Source organism: Hyperolius riggenbachi, chromosome 8, assembly GCF_040937935.1.
Source record: "Hyperolius riggenbachi isolate aHypRig1 chromosome 8, aHypRig1.pri, whole genome shotgun sequence".
Lineage (NCBI taxonomy): Eukaryota > Metazoa > Chordata > Amphibia > Anura > Hyperoliidae > Hyperolius > Hyperolius riggenbachi.
Window position 1 is genome coordinate 86,450,438 of NC_090653.1, and position 19,797 is coordinate 86,470,234.

The following is a 19,797-nucleotide window of genomic DNA, read 5'->3' on the forward strand; positions in this document are numbered from 1 at the left end:
CTCACTATCGGGGTCCCTGTCAATCACTACCTAACTGGAGGCGCCTGTCACTCACTAGCTAACCTGGGGCTCCCTGTCACTCACTACCTAACTTGGGGGGCTACCATATTAAGGGGGCATTCTGCCTATTTATGTGAAATGCTGTCTATTTATGTGCCTCATGGCTGCTGAATTTGTCTTGTTGGGGGCCTCATGATTTGTTGGGGGCCTTATGATTGCTGAATTTGTCTTGTTGGGGGTCACATGATTGCTAACTGCGAGACTATGGGAAAAGCTGAATCCTTATCATGAGCTTGCTGGTTAGTCTGTGCCTCTCGGATTTACAAGCCCTACTCCATAGAGCCAAATTAATCCATGCCATGCACTGATGAGGATCAAACAATCCGAAACAGTCTGTATGCATGTTGGATTATTATGGCTCTGTACATATTAACAAGCTGACACATCATTGCATTCCAGCGGTTCTGGAGGTGTGTTTAGCTTCTAAGGGTACAATGGTTAATTTGCATATATTCAGCAGTGGTGCCTGGGAGACATCTCGAGCTCACTCCAACCTGAATTATCGCAAATTCTTTCTGTTTTAGGACAGCAAACTTTTGTTTTTCTTATCATATGAGACAATAGCATTAAACCTACTTTTTTAGCTTTTTAAAACAGAAAATAAAACTGGGAGGTTCTAAAAAATTGAATACATTTTTCAGGAGTAGGATGGATGAAATTGTTTATCTTCACAGTTTATTTTCAACTTGGATTTTCCATAATGTTCATGTATGAGTTAAAACGTTTGTACAGAATTTAGTTTAAATTGCTGTTGCCACTTTGCGATAGATAAGTGACTTTTGGGTTGCAGTTTGGGCACTCGGCCTCCAAAAGGTTCGCCACCACTGTCATAATCTAATGTCCCACCATTGCTAGGTTCATGTAAATTTGTCTCCACCCGTTACCACACCTATATTCTGGTCCATGGCCCACCCATTTTTCGGTGCAGCGCGATAAGCACGCCGCACAACGTGATCCTCATATTTTTGGCACGCTAGCTGCAGTGTGCTGAATTCTGCTGCCTACAGTATGTACAGTATACGCTGTTCTCTAGTTGCTGCACTGTGTGCTGATTCACCTCCAGTATGTACAGTGTAAGGTGTTACTCTGTGCCTTTATTGATTGTAAACCAGCTATATTGTATGCTGATCCCTGCTACTTTCAGTATGTACAGTATTAGCTGTAAAGCCTGGTACACACATACAATTTTGATTAGCCAATTTTAGCTCTGTTCATAAAATTCATTGTCTGTTGGCCCACTTACTGCACGGGGGTGGTAAAATTGGGGGTCAGTGATTGACCAATCAAAATTGTATGTGCGTATACATCTTTGATCTATGCCTATACTGATTGTAAATTATCTAAATAAAGGACAGGGGGCTCCATCCAATATTTCGATGGGCAGGCCCATTATCTGTAGCTTACACCGCTGCTAAGTTCATGTACATTTGGCCCCGCCCATGGCCACACCCACTCACCTCATGGCCACGCCCATTTTTGCCGCATATACCTCCCCACCTGGTGCCCACAGGTGCCCCCGATCTCCAAGGACCCTAGAAACGCCCCTGCCCAGACCATCACACTACCACCACCATATTTTACTGTTGGTATGATGTTCTTTTGCTGAAATGCTGTGTTACTTCTACGCCAGATGTAACGGGACACGCACCTTCCAAAAAGTTCAACTTTTGTCTCGTCGGTCCACAAGGTATTTTCCCAAAAGTATTGGCAATCATTGAGATGGGTTTTTTTAGCAAAATTGAGACGAGCCTTAATGTTTTTTTTTGCTTAAAAGTGGTTTGCGCCTTGGATATCTGCCATGCAGGCCGTTTTTGCCCAGTCTCTTTCTTATGGTGGAGTCGTGAACACTGACCTTAATTGAGGCAAGTGAGGCCTGCAGTTCTTTAGATGTTGTCCTGGGGTCTTTTGTGGCCTCTCGGATGAGTTTTCTCTGCGCTCTTGGGGTAATATTGGTCGGCTGGCCACTCCTGGGAAGGTTCATCACTGTTCCATGTTTTTGCCATTTGTGGATAATGGCTCTCACTGTGGTTCGCTGGAGTCCCAAAGCTTTAGAAATGTCTTTATAACCTTTACCAGACTAATAGATCTCAATTACAGTACTTTTGTTCTCATTTGTTCCTGGAATTCTTTAGATCTTGGCATGATGTCTAGCTTTTGAGGTGCTTTTGGTCTACTTCTCTGTGTCAGATAGCTCCTATTTAAGTGATTTCTTGATTGAAACAGGTGTGGCAGTAATCAGGCCTGGGGGTGACTACAGAAATTGAACTCAGGTGTGATAAACCACAGTTAAGTTATTTTTTAACAAGGGGGGCAATTACTTTTTCACACAGGGCCATGTAGATTTGAAGTTTTTTTTCTCACTAAATAATAAAAACCATCATTTAAAACTGCATTTTGTGTTTAATTATGTTATCTTTGACTAATAGTTAACGGTTTTTGATGAGCAGAAACATTTAAGTGTGACAAACATGCAAAAGAATAAGAAATCAGGAAGGGGGCAAATAGTTTTTCCCACCACTGTATGTACTTGGATCTTATATGTGTAACAGCTTGTCTGTGTAATCCTTATGGCAGCCATACACAGAGTTCACTGTAAGTATTGTTACTGTGTTTGTCCTCTTTAATAAGCAATGTGGTGTTTTGCTCAAGGCCCCATAATGTGTTTCAGCTCTTACTTTCCTGGTGGTGTAGTGGATAGCACTCTCGCCTTGCAGTTCTGGCTCCTCAGGTTTCCTCCCACATGCCAAAACCATAGGAATATTAAATAATTATGATAATGACTTTTAACAGTAACTGACGGCAGTACTTACACAGGGTAACCGTTTCCACTAGGAGTGGTGTGATGCGCCAACATAGGTGTCCTGAAACATGCACGGCAATGGAAGAGTTTCCACTGCGTGCATGTTGTGCGGAGCGGTGCGGAGCAATCTGAGAATCTGCAGCATGCTACAGATTATCACACGGCCACATCCGCCCGCAGCCGCGTCCCATCTCCTCAACTGACTTCCGCATCAGGAGATGCGCATCGGGAGATCAATTGACTTCCGCACCGGCGGAATTGATGAGATGCGGCTAGGTAGCCGCATCGCATCACTGAAGTAGTGGAAACCGGCCCTAAATTACAACATCCAATTTCAAAGGCTCCAACTGTATTGGAACCTAACAGGTGCTTTCCTGAAGAGATGACAATTTGTCATCCTCCTTACAGGTGATTTGTAGTCCGGAGTTACACTTTAAACTTGTTGCTATACATGAGCTAAACTATCTTACCTGCGCATACGGTAATGTCTGTTTTGTGGCTGCAGCTCAGAGGCACGAGTGAAGCACTCCAAAGCTTCCATGTACCGCATCTGCTGAAACAGGCTCTGTCCCTGCAGAGTAATACAATTGTGAGATCAGCGCAGAAGCCACAGCAATATACAGGATCTTCTCAAAAAATTATCATATTGTGATAAAGTTCATTATTTTTTGTAATGTACTGATAAACATTAGACTTTCATATATTTTAGATTCAAATACCCACAACTGAAGTAGTTCAAGACTTTTATGGTTTTAATATTGATGATTTTGGCATACAGCTCACGAAAACCCTAAATTCCTATCTCAAAAAATTTGCATATTTCATCCGACCAATAAAAGAAAAGTGTTTTTTAAAACAAAAAAAGTCAACCATCAAATAATTATGTTCAGTTATGCACTTAATACTTGGTCGGGAATCCTTTTGCAGAAATGACTGCTTCAATGCGGCGTGGCATGGAGGCAATCAGCCTCCATGCACTGCTCAGGTGTTATGGAGGCCCAGGATGCTTCGATAGCGGCCTTAAGCTCATCCATAGTGTTGGGTCTTGCGTCTCTCAACTTTCTCTTCACAATATCCCACAGATTTTCTATGGGGTTCAGGTCAGGAAAGTTGGCAGGCCAATTGAGCACAGTAATACCATGGTCAGTAAACCATTTAACAGTGGTTTTGGTACTGTGAGCAGGTGCCAGGTCGTGCTGAAAAATAAAATCTTCATCTCCATAAAGCTTTTCAGCAGATGGAAGCATGAACCCACTTTTGAACCAGAAACAGCAGCAGAAGTTCCTGACCTGGGCTACAGAGAAGCAGCACTGGACTGTTGCTCAGTGGTCCAAAGTACCTTTTTCGGATGAAAGCAACTTTTACATGTCATTTATAAATCAAGGTGCCAGAGTCTGGAGGAAGACTAGGGAGAGGGAAATGCCAAAATGCCTGAAGTCCAGTGTCAAGTACCCACAGTCAGTGATGGTCTGAGGTGCCATGTCAGCTGCTGGTGTTGGTCCACTGTGTTTTATCAAGAGCAGGGTCAATGCAGCTAGCTATCAGGAGATTTTGGAGCACTTCATGCTTCACGCCGCATAGAGGAAGGAGGCGTGTCGGAGTTCCGTGCTGCAACACCGCTAGCGAAGGACGGAAGCCTGACCAGCTGAAGGCTGCTATCATCCACGCCACTTGGATTCCCCGGGAGCCGGGCACCCCTGCCCGACACTGCACGCTATCTAGCAGTAGTCCAGTCTCTCTCACTCTACCGCCGGCCGGGGCGGGTGAGATTGAGCGGCTCCTCTGAAGATAACATCCGCTCCTAGATTGAAAACCACGGAGGGTGAGATTACTCTATTATACCAAAGTGCATATAACTGGATGTTACACCTCTGGAGACCTCCATATAAACTACTATTTAGACACGGAATTAGACATCTATAGTGTCATATTTGAGAACAGAACTTCTGTGTCCAACAAATCCTAATAGGACTAAAGACCCTATTATCCTGCTACCTCAGGAAATACCACCACATTGATTTTATAACAGTTTTTACAGGAAAATTGCTTCCTTTGCATGCATATTTATTTGGGTTGTGCACCTGACAACCATATTAACCAGCTGAGCGGTCTGGACGAGCTCAGCTCGTCCAACACCGCCAGCGGCTGCCGCTCAGGCCCTGCTGGGCCGATTTTAATGAAATAAAAAGCAGCACACGCAGCCGGCACTTTGCCAGCCGCGTGTGCTGCCTGATCGCCGCCGCTCTGCGGCGATTCGCCGCGAGCAGCGGCGAAAGAGGGTCCCCCCAGCCGCCTGAGCCCAGCGTAGCCGGAACAAAAAGTTCCGGCCAGCGCTAAGGGCTGGATCGGAGGCGGCTGACGTCAGGACGTCGATGACGTCACTCCGCTCGTCGCTATGGCGACGATATAAGCAAAACAAGGAAGGCCGCTCATTGCGGCCTTCCTTGTTTATTCTGGGCGCCGGAGGCGATCGGAAGATCGCCTCCGGAGCGCCCTCTAGTGGGCTTTCATGCAGCCAACTTTCAGTTGGCTGCATGAAATAGTTTTTTTTTAATTTAAAAAAAACCCTCCCGCAGCCACCCTGGCGATTTAATCAGAACGCCAGGGTGGTTAAAGCTTTCATATATTATCCATTTTTGACAAGCACAGTCTGTTTGTTTATCCAGTATTACAATATAAGGAAGTGGGACCCCCTACAGTTATTGCTGCTGTCTAAATTGGGCGCAACACCTTATCTTGAACAATACAATATGGCATGTGCCAATTCAGGTTAGCGTCTGGGAATTCCACTGAAGGGCATTACATAAAGCTTTTACCAAGCCCAAGAAGGCCAAAAGCAGGTCAGTAAATTTACTAAATGCAGCGAAGTACTGTGACTGTAGGAGGAGGCACAAACACCAGTGGGCAAGCCCAGGATTTCCAAGGGGGGATTCCTGAAAGGTCTCCCTCAGCCACGCACAATACAGTACAATAATATGGTAGGACATCATGCTGGGTACACATAATGCAATTTCCCATCCTAAATGTTCCATCTGCTCCCGATCGACAACGGGATCAATCAGGAGCAGTTTGGATACAGATAATAATGAGGACAGCTGACATTTGTAATGAAGGGGAAAGTTAAGCATTCACACAGCAGGGCACAGGACTGTGCTCATATCTGACTCTGTTAAGTTCCCCAGAGCTGCTCCATGCTCTGTACACACACTGCTGCTCCATGTTCTGTACACACACTGCTGCTCTAATGCTCTGTACACACACTGCTGCTCCATCAAAACTCAACTGTAGCAGGGAAAGAAAGGGGGCAGCGCTGTGAGCTGCAGGATGCCTGCAGATATTCTGGTGTCTCAACTTGTGCCTGTCCCCAGACACTGCACCGGCCCTGGTCTGAGGGGGGATTCTGGGCAGCTGTAATCCCCCCTGTGTTTGCCTATGGTGGGGGTGTGGCTTAGTTCAGGTGTTGGGCTTAATCAAGGGCATGGCACCCCCCAGGACCAATATCACTCCAGGCACACAATTCCTTTGTGCAATAAATAGTCAGGGCCATTTTTAAGCAAATACCATTAAGAAGCAAGTAAGGCTGCATATAATGTAATAATTATGTAATGTAATTTGCAAATATTTGCAAGTATGCACACATATGGCCAGGCAGGGTTGCCGCATTCACACTTCGGGGTGGGGGAAGGGAACTGGAAATGTAATTAATATTGTCTAGAATAGATCGTACATGTCAAACTCCGGCCCGTGGGCCAAATCAAGCCCTCAGAGCCATTAAATTTGGCCCTCAAGAGGTTTCCCCACTTTGTATTATTTTTGGTCCACTCTAGACCACCAGGGAAGCTATATGGGGGAGGTAGGCGAAAAAACTAAACAATAGGGAACTGTTTAGGGTAGGTGGGAGCCACTAGACACCAGAGAACTGCATGGGCGTTAGGGAACTTTATAAGGTGACCAGAAGACATTGAGGTTGGCCCACGACTAGGTCTCAGTGTTCAATTTTGGCCCCATTTGTATTTGAGTTTGACACCCCTGGTCTAGATGAATTTGTTAGTTATTTCCATGCTCTCACCTGCAGGTAATATGTCCCCGCCAGTTTTATGTGCTCTTCAGAGGGGTTGGCATCAGAACAAGCTTTCTGTAGGTTAAGTGCTGCAGACTGGAAGTCACCCAGCTGTAGAAAGGCTTCTGCTCTCTTGACATATAACTCTATTTGCAATGCAACAGTGTGACCACCAGATGGCATTAATGAACAGTACAGTGAGAGCAAAGGAGCCAGCACCAGCATGACCTGAAAGATGACTCTGTATGGAGATAGATATAGAGACTGCCACATTTTCTTCCTTTTAAACATTTAATAGTACCTGTGCTGCTAATACACAGACATCAATCGGTCGTCTCCTCCACCCCCACAAGTACTACCGGTATCTGGCGCTACCCCCAATCACTAATACCCATGCCATGCCCGGGCTGCCCATGATGCCAAGTGAGGCAACTTCCCCAGGCGGCAGAAGTCTGGGGGAAGCACCAGGCAGAAACATGAAGTGAAGAGAGTGCCTGGCCAACCTATCCTGGGGGCAACTGTACTTGGCTAACCTATACTGGGGGCAACTGTACCTAGCTAACAATACTGGGGGCAGCTATACCAGGCTACCCACCTATATTGAAGGTTTTTTTGGGGGGGCTCAGTGCAGCTATAACGTGCGGTGCAAATTGTCTGGTGCTGTGCAATCCTTCCTAGTCTATCTCGGAGTCCCCTCCTCTTCTGTACTGCAGCCCATCTATCCATAGCTCATTTCCTATTAGCAGATTGAGGTCTTACAAATTCTCCCCACCTACATCCTGTAATCTACAAATTCCGCCTCCTCATGTAACTACATGGTTTATACTGTTAGAAAGAACAGTAGATTTCAGGCTACATCCCTCTCATAATTTGGGTGTGACATGGTAGATTATAATGACTGAGCTCAGTGAGATGGCTACCTTTTCCGGGCAGAGGTTGATGGCTTTAGAAAATGAGATGACAGCATTCTCCCATTCCTCCTGCGACAGGCACAGCAGGCCTTTCTCGTAGCTGAAAGAACAATGGTACACATAAGCAGTGCAGTTTCTAGGTTAAAATGCACCCAGGGCGAGGGTGTAAAAATTGCGCCCCCCCCGAGCAAGGTATGGGTGCCCGCAGTATAGGTTAGCCAGGTCTAGTTGCACTTAGTATAGGTCCCCCCAGTATAGGTAGCCAAGAATAGGTACCCCAGTATAGGTAGCCAGGCATAGGTGAGCCAGTATAGTTGCCCCCGCTATAGGTTAGCCAGGTAGGTGCCTCCAGTATAGGTAGCCAGTATAGTTGCCCCCAGTATAGGTTAGATAGGCAGGCGCCCCCGGTATAAGTTAGATAGGTAGGTGCCCCAGTACAGGTTAGCTAGGTGGGTGCCTCTAATATAGGTAGCCAGAATAGTTGCCTGCAGCATAGGTTAGATAGGTAGGTGCCCCCAGTATAGGTTATTTAGGTAGGTGCCTGCAATATAGGTAGCCAGTATAGTTGCTACCTGTATAGGCTAGTTAGGTAGGTGCCCCCAATACAGGTTAGATAAGTGTCCCCAGTATAGGTTAGATAGGTAGCTGCCCCCCAGTGTAGGTTAGATTAGGTAGCTGCCCCCCAGTGTAGGTTAGATAGGTAGCTGCCCCACGGTGTAGGTTAGTTGGTAGCTGCCCCCCAGTGTAGGTTAGATTAGGTAGGTGCCCCCCAGTGTAGGTTAGATTAGGTAGGTGCCCCCCAGCGTAGGTTAGATTAGGTAGCTGCCCCCCAGCGTAGGTTAGATTAGGTAGCTGCCCCCCAGTATAGGTTAGATAGGTAGCTGTCCCCCAGTATAGGTTAGATAGGTAGCTGCCCCCCAGTGTAGGTTAGATTAGGTAGCTGCCCCCCAGTATAGGTTAGATAGGTAGCTGCCCCCCAGTATACGTTAGATAGGTAGCTGCCCCCCAGTGTAGGTTAGATTAGGTAGCTGCCCCCCAGTGTAGGTTAGATAGGTAGCTGCCCCCCAGTGTAGGTTAGTTGGTAGCTGCCCCCCAGTGTAGGTTAGATTAGGTAGCTGCCCCCCAGTGTAGGTTAGATAGGTAGCTGCCCCCCAGTGTAGGTTAGTTGGTAGCTGCCCCCCAGTGCAGGTTAGATTAGGTAGGTGCCCCCCAGTGTAGGTTAGATTAGGTAGCTGCCCCCCAGCGTAGGTTAGATTAGGTAGCTGCCCCCCAGTATAGGTTAGATAGGTAGCTGCCCCCCAGTATAGGTTAGATAGGTAGCTGCCCCCCAGTGTAGGTTAGATTAGGTAGGTGCCCCCCAGTATAGGTTAGATAGGTAGCTGCAACCCAGCGTAGGTTACATTAGGTAGCTGCCCCCCAGTATAGGTTAGATAGGTAGCTGCCCCCCAGTATAGGTTAGATAGGTAGCTGCCCCCCAGTGTAGGTTAGATTAGGTAGGTGCCCCCCAGTGTAGGTTAGATAGGTAGCTGCCCCCCAGCGTAGGTTAGATAGGTAGCTGCCCCCCAGTGTAGATTAGATAGGTAGCTGCCCCCCAGCATAGGTTAGATAGGTAGCTGCCCCCCAGTGTAGGTTAGATAGGTAGCTGCCCCCCAGTGTAGGTTAGATAGGTAGCTGCCCCCCAGTGTAGGTTAGATTAGGTAGCTGCCCCCCAGTGTAGGTTAGATTATGTAGGTGCCCCCCAGTGTAGATTAGATAGGTAGCTGCCCCCCAGCGTAGGTTAGATAGGTAGCTGCCCCCCAGTGTAGGTTAGATAGGTAGGTGCCCCCCAGTGTAGGTTAGATTATGTAGGTGCCCCCCAGTGTAGGTTAGATTAGGTAGGTGCCCATCAGTGTAGGTTAGATTAGGTAGGTGCCTCCCAGTGTAGGTTAGATTAGGTAGGTGCCCCCCAGTATAGGTTAGATAGGTAGCTGACCCCCAGTGTAGGTTAGATTAGGTAGCTGCCCCCCAGTGTAGGTTAGATAGGTAGCTGCCCCCCAGTGTAGGTTAGTTGGTAGCTGCCCCCCTAGTGTAGGTTAGATTAGGTAGGTGCCCCCCAGTGTAGGTTGGATAGGTAGCTGCCCCCCAGCATAGGTTAGATTAGGTAGCTGCCCCCCAGCGTAGGTTAGATTAGGTAGCTGCCCCCCAGTATAGGTTAGATTAGGTAGCTGCCCCCCAGCGTAGGTTAGATTAGGTAGCTGCCCCCCCAGTATAGGTTAGATAGGTAGCTGCCCCCCAGTATAGGTTAGATAGGTAGCTGCCCCCCACTGCAGGTTAGATTAGGTAGGTGCCCCCCAGTATAGGTTAGATAGGTAGCTGCCCCCCAGCGTAGGTTACATTAGGTAGCTGCCCCCCAGTATAGGTTAGATAGGTAGCTGCCCCCCAGTATAGGTTAGATAGGTAGCTGCCCCCCAGTGTAGGTTAGATTAGGTAGGTGCCCCCCAGTATAGGTTAGATAGGTAGCTGCCCCCCAGCGTAGGTTAGATTAGGTAGCTGCCCCCCAGTGTAGGTTAGATTATGTAGGTGCCCCCCAGTGTAGGTTAGATTAGGTAGGTGCCCCCCAGTGTAGGTTAGATTAGGTAGGTGCCCCCCAGTGTAGGTTAGATTAGGTAGGTGCCCCTCAGTATAGGTTAGATAGGTAGCTGCCCCCCAGCGTAAGTTAGATTAGGTAGGTGCCCCCCAGTATAGGTTAGATAGGTAGCTGCCCACCTATAATGGAGGGGGGAGCCGGAGAGGCGGGGAGGGCAGCCCGACCTCTCCCTTCCTCTCCCGGGCCGCCCTTCGTGCTCCCCCCTCAGATGCAGAGTAATGCGCAGGGAGCGCTGTATACAACATACCTCCCTGCGTTCCAAGCGCTGCTCTCTCACCACCGGTCTCTTCCTCTCTGCCTATACGATGATATACACGCTGCTTCCGGCTAAACAGGAAGCAGCGTGTATATCATCGTATAGTCAGAGAGAGGAAGAGACCGGCGGCGAGAGAGCAGCGCTTAGAACGCAGGGAGGTATGTTGTATACAGCGCTCCCTGTGCATTACTCTGCATCTTAAGGGGGGGGGAGCACGGAGGGCAGCCCGGGAGAGGAGAGGAAGGGAGAGGTCGGGCTGCCCTCCCCGCGGCTCTGGCTCCCCCCTCCATTATAGTGCCCCCCTCCCAACAGCGCCCCGGGCGGCGGCACGCCTCCCACGGCCCAAGAAACGGGCCTGCACATAAGCACTAATAATGAGAGGATGTCTTGGCAAATATACAAATAGATTAACATGGTTTTCCCTGTGGTCAGGCTAAAATCCAATTACAGTAAAACCCCTGCTATCCATAACTCAGGTACCCGGCAGTCTTAACCAACCGGCATCCCTGAGGGGGAGAATGGGGGCGGAACTTTAGTGTATTGTAGAGCTGTGTGCAGCAGAAGCGACTTACAAAACCTCTGGGCCCAGTCATCTAAATTTCCTGGAGCTCCCAGCTACTGTGCTGCATCCTCATACGGCTTTCGGCATGTCACCTGACCCTCATCAGGTCACATGCACGCTTCAGGCCCCTTACACACTGGGATGTTTTCATTCTGTTGCTTTACACTTTTTTACTGCAAGGTAACACTAAAGTAATGAAAGTGTAGGGGGCATTTCATACCTGTTGCGGTGCGCAAGCATCATCTTGTTATAGGTCAACATCCGCGGTGACGTGCGTTGACCGGAAATCATGTAAGTCAATGGCGCCGCAGAAATTTTAAATATGCGCAGAAGCATATTTTTTCAATACACTTCCTTGCAATTCGTCTTTTGGCCACAGGAAGTGAGAGCTAGAGAGCCTCACTTAAAGTTTGGTTTGCTGCCAATAACTACATTACCACGCATCATTGTGGGTGTATAGGAGGCTTCTTTTTAGCATTGCGATCATTAGATCACACCACAACTAAAATGCAGGCTGCTAATGTGAAACCGGCCTAAGGAGTTGTACACAGAGGACGCAACAAAGCAGCTGGAAGCTTACAATGAAAATGAAAAAAAATGAATTAGGCCCCGTTCACATCACAAACGCGGACGGCCACGCATGCTAATCGCAACGCGTACGAACGCACGCCATCCGTGTTTGTGTGCGTTGCGTGGCTGATCCCATCACTGAAAAGTGAATGGGACAGCCACGCGTTTTTACAAAAAATGTGTGCAGCATGCGTTCCCGGACCGCACAGGTCCGGACCGCATGCAGTGTGAACATCAGACAGTGCACTCTATGCACTGTCTGATGTCGTGCGTGTCTGTCTCCTGCACGCGTTTCCAAAATGCGGCTGGAAACTGGTGCAGTGTAAACGGGGCCTTAGAATGAGAACAAAGGCATAATTGTAACTAGAATTGGTACAGTATATACTCATACGAGTTTATCTCATCATGCTACATGTCACTATGAGTACTCTCAAAATGTTGAATAGAAAATAGTAAACCATCAGGGAGTATTGGAGAGTGGTAAGGACACTCCCACTTCCAGTTTAGGTGAGTCTTGATGACATCATGGACTTAAAGTGAACCTCCGGACTAAAAATCTATTCAGCAGAACTGAAAAGGCTCGGGGTTTCTTTAACAGTTTCACAGCATCAGAACTTTGTTTTTCTTACCAAAGCATCATTTTTAGCTGCATTTTTACCTCCACCCCATCAAAGAAAACTGCCCGGGATTTTTATCCCTGATGCTGTGCAAAGCATGATGGGATTTCCTATGTTGTTATTCACGTTGCCTAGCAACTGGGAGGGATGATCAGCACACAGGACAGTTGGAACTGTGTCTCATTCTCCCTGTCACCTCCTTTCAACCAAAAAGATTGCTGCCCTTATGAAATCAAACATTTGCCTGTTCTTTTAAAACAGGGTGGGTAAGAGATTATATTACCTATCTATTTTAATTAACATAACTAATGTAACTTAATGACAGAATGTTTGTTTAGGCTGAAGTTCCTCTATAAGTCCATGTAGTATTCAGACCTTTTAATCTGTAAGTTTGAATACAAAAGTAGCTGTAGGCTTGTCTGCTGTCTGTCCCTGTAGGGAGGTGAAATATCAGCGCAATCTTCATCTACCTATCATTCCATTCTTTATATGCAGATAAGAACTCACTGCTGTGTCATCTTGTCCCGTACGATGTCTTCATAGGAGCATTGGTTGGGTTTATTGGATTTCCCATCCACAGCTAATATGGCTCGACTGGAGCCAAATACCCTTTGCAAGGATTTCTCGCGTGCTTCCTGAAGCTTCTCCTCACTGACTGCGGTGGGGAAAAAGTTCCCTGACATCTGCAACACAAGGAAACATTACAGCAGAAGTCCAGGTTTAGTTAAAGGTGCAATTATAATCATATGTATTAACATGATGTAAACAGGCAAAAATATATTGCAGTGAACGACCACTTGAGGCTCCGGATGCCTGAAGAATTTGTTGTAACTGCATCACAGGTCCTACAACCTTAACAGGATCTCATAACTTGGTCACTCCCCCCCCTAAGTCCATCCTGGACCCATAGCCTTCTTTCATGCTGCCACTACCATTTGGAACTCCCTACCACGCTCAAGACAGCTCCAACCCTAGAGGTGTCTAAATCCAGATTAAAAAGCCAAGTAGTCTGTGCTACAGAAGAAATGGCGATGTGTTCATAAATGCCATTCTACCCAGCAACTAATTAGTTTTGTAGGAGAAAAGCACATACACTGCGTCAAATTCCTGCCGAAAGACAGTAGATTCAATCACTGTGTTTGAATCTGCTGTGAAATCGATACGCAAACGCTGACCGATCAAACGATTTCTGTCCAATATTGATCGATCTGTCCGCGTGGAAAATTTCGCTTGATCGCCGGCGGGTCGGGAGTGCGTCGATAGTGGCGTTCAAATGTCCGGCAACCGACGCTAGTGGCAATACATTACTTGTTCCGCTGGCGCGTGTCCCTGCGGTCCCTTCTCCGTGCTGGGCTCCGGCTGACTTCACTTACTTCCTGTCGGGAGAAGATTACACAGTAGAGCGCCTTCTACTGTTTAAACTTCCCCTGACAGGAAGTAAAGTGAAGCCGGAGCCCAGAGCGGAGAAGAGAGCGGAGACCGGGGGACTCGCGCCGGCTGGATCAGGTAATGTATGCAGGGGGCGGCAGCAGTGGCAGCTCCACAGATTGTGAATCGATTTCATAGTGAAATCGGTTCAAAATCTGTTTGTAGTGTAGGCTGCCAATAGATCCCTCTTTGATCAGATTGGATCACAGAGGGATCTATCTGCTGGTCGATCTGGTGGCAATCGACCAGTGTATGGCTGCCTTTATTGTTGTATATGCTGACATCTGTCCTGAGTAAACAAATGATAAGACTCCAGTAAGGAGGCAAAATTGTTTTTAAAAAAAAAGCCCATATAGGCCATTGCTAAGTGGATAACTTTACATGAAATGCATAGAAGAGGAGGGCTGCTTGTTGAAAGAGAGAGTCTGTGCATGGCAGAAGGAATGAATACAGTGGTTTGCAAAAGTATTCAGCCCCCTTGAAGTTTTCCACATTTTGTCACATTACTGCCACAAACAATCAATTTTATTGGAATTCCACGTGAAAGACCAACACAAAGTGATGTACACGTGAGAAGTGGAACAAAAATCATACATGATTCCAAACATTTTTAACAGATCAATAACTGCAAAGTGGGGTGTGCGTAATTATTCAGCCCCCTTTGGTCTGAGTGCAGTCTGTTGCCCATAGACATTGCCTGATGAGTGCTAATGACTAAATAGAGTGCACCTGTGTGTAATCTAATGTCAGTACAAATACAGCTGCTCTGTGATGGCCTCAGAGGCTGTCTAAGAGAATATTGGGAGCAACAACACCATGAAGTCCAAAGAACACACCAGACAGGTCAGGGATAAAGTTATTGAGAAATGTAAAGCAGGCTTAGGCTACAAAAAGATTTCCAAAGCCTTGAACATCCCACGGAGCACTGTTCAAGCGATCATTCAGAAATGGAAGGAGTATGGCACAACTGTAAACCTACCAAGACAAGGCCATCCACCTAAACTCACAGGCCGAACAAGGAGAGGGCTGATCAGAAATGCAATCAAGAGGCCCATGGTGACTCTGGACGAGCTGCAGAGATCTACAGCTCAGGTGGGGGAATCTGTCCATAGGACAACTATTAGTCATGCACTGCACAAAGTTGCCCATGGAAGAGTGGCAAGAAGAAAGCCATTGTTGACAGAAAAGCATAAGAAGTCCTGTTTGCAGTTTGCCACAAGCCATGTGGGGGACACAGCAAACACATGAAAGAAGGTGCTCTGGTCAGATGAGACCAAAATGGAACTTTTTGGCCAAAATGCAAACGCTATGTGTGGTGGAAAACTAACACTGCACATCACTCTGAATACACCATCCCCACTGTCAAATATGGTGGTGGCAGCAGCATGCTCTGGGGATACTTCTCTTCAGCAGGGACAGGGAAGATGGTCAGAGTTGATGGGAAGATGGATGGAGCCAAATACAGGGCAATCTTGGAAGAAACCTTCTTGAAGTCTGCAAAAGACTTGATACTGGGGCGGAGGTTCACCTTCCAGCAGGACAACGACCCTAAACATAAAGCAAGGGCAACAAAGGAATAGTTTAACCTGCTGAGCGGTCTGGACGAGCTCAGCTCGTCCAACACCGCTCAGGCCCTGCTGGGCCGATTTTCGTCAAATAAAAAGCAGCACACGCAGCCGGCACTTTGCCAGCCGCGTGTGCTGCCTGATCGCCGCCGCTCTGCGGCGATCCGCCGCAAGCAGCGGCGAAAGAGGGTCCCCCCAGCCGCCTGAGCCCAGCGTAGCCGGAACAAAAAGTTCCGGCCAGCGCTAAGGGCTGGATCGGAGGCGGCTGACATCAGGACGTCGGCTGACGTCGATGACGTCACTCCGCTCGTCGCTATGGCGACGATGTAAGCAACACAAGGAAGGCCGCTCTTTGCGGCCTTCCTTGTTTATTCTGGGCGCCGGAGGCGATCGGAAGAACGCCTCCGGAGCGCCCTCTAGTGGGCTTTCATGCAGCCAACTTTCAGTTGGCTGCATGAAATATTTTTTTTTTATTTAAAAAAAAACCTCCCGCAGCCACCCTGGCGATTTAATCAGAACGCCAGGGTGGTTAAAACAAAACATACCCATGTGTTAGAATGGCCCAGTCAAAGTCCAGATCTAAATCCAATCGAGAATCTGTGGCAAGATCTGAAAACTGCTATTCACAAGCGCTGTCCATCTAATCTGACTGAGCTGGAGCTGTTTTGCAAAGACGAACGGGCAAGGATTTCAGTCTCTTGATGTGCAAAGCTGGTGGAGACATACCCTAAAAGACAGGCAGCTGTAATTGCAGCAAAGTATTGACTCAGGGGGCTGAATAATTACGCACACCCCACTTTGCAGTTATTGATTTGTAAAAAATGTTTGGAATCATGTATGATTTTCGTTCCACTTCTCACGTGTACACCACTTTGTATTGGTCTTTCATGTGGAATTCCAATAAAATTGATTCATGTTTGTGACAGTAATGTGACAAAATGTGGAAAACTTCAAGGGGGCCGAACACTTTTGCAAACCACTGTATATGAAATGGGGCTACTGTTGTTCCTTGAAGGAGACTGTAGTACATGTAGAGATGGAGCTAATGGTGGGCTGGGGGGAGGGGACATAAGGTAGAAACCTCCCAAATATGGCAACCTATATATCCCTCTCACCTCGGGTTCCCTTTAAAAAAGAAGCAATAGAACTTTTATTAACTTCCTTTTAAACAATACCATTTGCCTGGCTACCCCACTGATCCTCTGCTACTTTTAGCCATAGACCCTGAACAAGCATGCCTCAGATCAGGTACTCTCACTCAGCTTTTACTGGATTAGCCATAACCTTGTTCAGACACTGACATTACATCCTACGTTTTTTTTCACTTCAGTGTCACTTTAAACAATACCAGTTACCTGGCAGTCCTCCTGATCCTGTATCTCTAATGCTAGGTACACACCATACAATTTTCTAGCAGATTTATCTGCCAGATCGATTATATTTCCAACATGTCCGATCTGAATTTTAATTGGTTTTCCAATTTTCCAATTGATTTTCCAATCAGTTTTCATAGATATGGACGGCAATCGATCAGAAAATCAGTTGGAAAAACGACTGTAAAATCGAAAAATGGAAATTCAGATCGGACATGTTAGAAATAATCGATCTGCAAGAACATTGTATGGTGTGTACCTATCATAATATTTTTAGCCATAGACATTGAAAAAGCATGCAGCAGACCGGATACTCTGACTCAGCTGACTCAGGGTTTTTATTGAATTAGCCATATGCTGGTTCCAGGGTTTTGACTCAGGCACTACTTATCCCAGAAGACCAACAGGGCTGCCGGGCAACTGGCATTGTTTAGAAGGGAATAAATATGGCAGCCTCCATATCCCTCTCACCTCGGGTTCCCTTTAAGCATAAGATATATATAAAAATAAATTAGGGTCTCTCACACAGAAGGCAAATATTTTATATACATTGAATCTATTGAAAAGTGTAAATTTGTCAGATGAAAACATGTGCGGATATCATTAGGCTTACCTCCTCTCCCGCCGAAGCCTCCGTTTCTATCACAACCTCCTCCATCAGTCATCTGTAGTGTTATAACACATTATTTCATTTATTATTATTTCATTTTCAGCATCAAAGGGAACCCAAGGTGAGAAACATACGGGAGCTGCCATATTTATTTCCTTTTAGACGATGCACATTGCCTGGCTGCTCTGCTGAGCCACTGCCTCTAATACGTTTAGCCACAGCCCCTGAACAAGCATGCAGATCAGATGTCTCTGGCGAGATAAGCTGCATGCTTGCTTCAGGTGTGTGATTTAGACACTACCGCCCAGAAAGATCAGCAGCGCTGCCAGGCAACTGGTATTGTTTATAAGGAAATAAATATGGCAGCCTTCATATGTCTCTCACCTTTAGTTCCTTTTAAAGAGACTCCGTAACAAAAATTGCATCCTGTTTTTTATCATCCTACAAGTTCCAAAAGCTATTCTAATGTGTTCTGGCTTACTGCAGCTCGTTCTACTATCACCATCTCTGTAATAAATCAACTTATCTCTCTCTTGTCAGACTTGTCAGCCTGTGTCTGGAAGGCTGCCAAGTTCTTCAGTGTTGTGGTTCTGTGATGCATCTCCCCCCTCCAGGCCCCTCTCTGCACACTGCCTGTGTATAATTTAGATTAGGGCAGCTTCTCTCTTCTCTCTTATCTTTTACAAGCTGGATAAATCCTCCTCTGAGCTGGCTGGGCTTTCACATACTGAGGAATTACATACAGGCAGAGCTGTCTGCACTCTGCAGGAAGAAACAGCCTGACACTTCAGTGGAAGATAGCTGCAGGGGGAAATAAACACACAAATGATCTCTTGAGATTCAAAAGGAAGGCTGTATACAGCCTGCTTGTGTATGAATGTATTTTCTATGTGTGGACATACTGTACATCAACCTACTTCCTGTTTTGGTGGCCATTTTGTTTGTTTATAAACAAACTTTTTAAAACTGTTTTTAACCACTTTTAATGCGGCGAGGAGCGGCTAAATTGTGACAGAGGGTAATAGGAGATGTCCCCTAACGCACTAGTATGTTTACTTTTGTGCGATTTTAACAATACAGATTCTCTTTAAGTAAAAAAAAAAAAAATACCACAAATAAAAAATAAACTACCTTTGAAGCACGTCAACCAATTTTTATTTTATTTTTTTAGAGTTGCAGTTAGGCCGAGGACCTGAGCACTCTTTTGCGCTGCTTTCCAATAAAGATAGATGTGCGTTTCATAGAATGAAATGATATGAAAGGGACAGTGTAGCTTTGTTTTCTTGGAACTCAGTGCTGCAGAGTAGAGATGGGCCGAACCTCCGATTTTTGGTTTGCGAACCGGGTTCGCGAACTTCCGCGAAAGGTTCGGTTCGCGCGAACTATCGCGAACCGCAATAGACTTCAGTGGGGAGGTGAACTTGGAAAACTAGAAACATTTATGCTGGCCAGAAAAGTAATGGAAAAGATGTTTCAAGGGGTCTAACACCTGGAGGGGGGCATGGCGGAGTGGGATAGACGCCAAAAGTCCCCGGGAAAAATCTGGATTTGACGCAGAGCAGCGTTTTAAGGGCAGAAATCACATTGAATGCTAAATTGCAGGACTAAAGTGCTTTCAAACATCTTGCATGTGTATACATCAATCAGGGAGTGTAATTAGTGTACTGCTTCACACTGACAGACCAAACTCACTGTGTAACGCACCGCAAACAGCTGTTTGCATAGTGACGGCCGTGCTGGACTGGTGCGCACCAGGACGAGACTGCAGGTGATGGTGGCTTTACAGCCCATATGGTCGCCCGGCTGATGTAGCTGAATGACAGAACAGTGACTGTCCAGCTGATCAAATTTGGTCTGACCACAATGAAGCAACAACCTTATTATCTTTGGTGTGCCAACCCCCGAGAATCATATAGCCGGCGGTCATTGCTTCATTGTGATACGCAAGCCCCTTCACCGCGGCACGGTAATGATCACGAAGGGGGATGGGCACATGTACATGCCTTTTTTTTTGTTGTTGCAGCCGCCCACAGTGCAGCCAGAAAAATTAGGCAGGCATGTAGACGACCCAGAAAAATTATTATAGCGGCCGCTGCAAATTCAGGAATCCGCCTGGAGTCCTGGACCCTGTTGGTGGTGGCGGAGAAGGCAGTCAAGCGGCCGGCGGGCAGAGGTGCTGTGTGTGGAGCTACTTAGTCTTGGGGCAGGCAGCCACTCGCACGGCGTGCAGGCAGAGATGCTGTGTGTGGGGACTGACTTAGTCTTTGGGTGGGCAGTAGCCCTCCGGGATCCATGCCTCATTCATTTTGATAAAGGTAAGGTACTGAACACTTTTGTGACTTAGGCGACTTCTCTTCTC

The 19,797-nt window shown here is 46.9% G+C and overlaps 1 protein-coding gene across 6 annotated transcripts in view; it reads right to left on the reverse strand.

Annotated features, from left to right (window-relative positions):
- The window catches only part of LOC137529006 (tetratricopeptide repeat protein 16-like), a 417,560-nt gene that overhangs the window by 346,653 nt on the left and 51,110 nt on the right, over positions 1-19,797 (reverse strand). For 5 of the 6 annotated variants that reach the window (XR_011023545.1, XM_068250868.1, XM_068250866.1 and 2 more), the window contains exons 3-6: positions 17,442-17,493; positions 12,970-13,145; positions 7,841-7,931; positions 3,331-3,431 (exon numbers count right to left, since the gene is read on the reverse strand). Coding sequence is in view for 4 of the 6 variants with exons in the window: in XM_068250868.1 (XP_068106969.1) it covers positions 3,331-3,431; positions 7,841-7,931; positions 12,970-13,145; positions 17,442-17,486 (413 nt within the window). In the remaining 2 variants the exon portion in view is untranslated. The remainder of the gene's footprint in view (positions 1-3,330; positions 3,432-7,840; positions 7,932-12,969; positions 13,146-17,441; positions 17,494-19,797) is intronic. The other variant, XR_011023554.1, reaches the window with a different exon arrangement.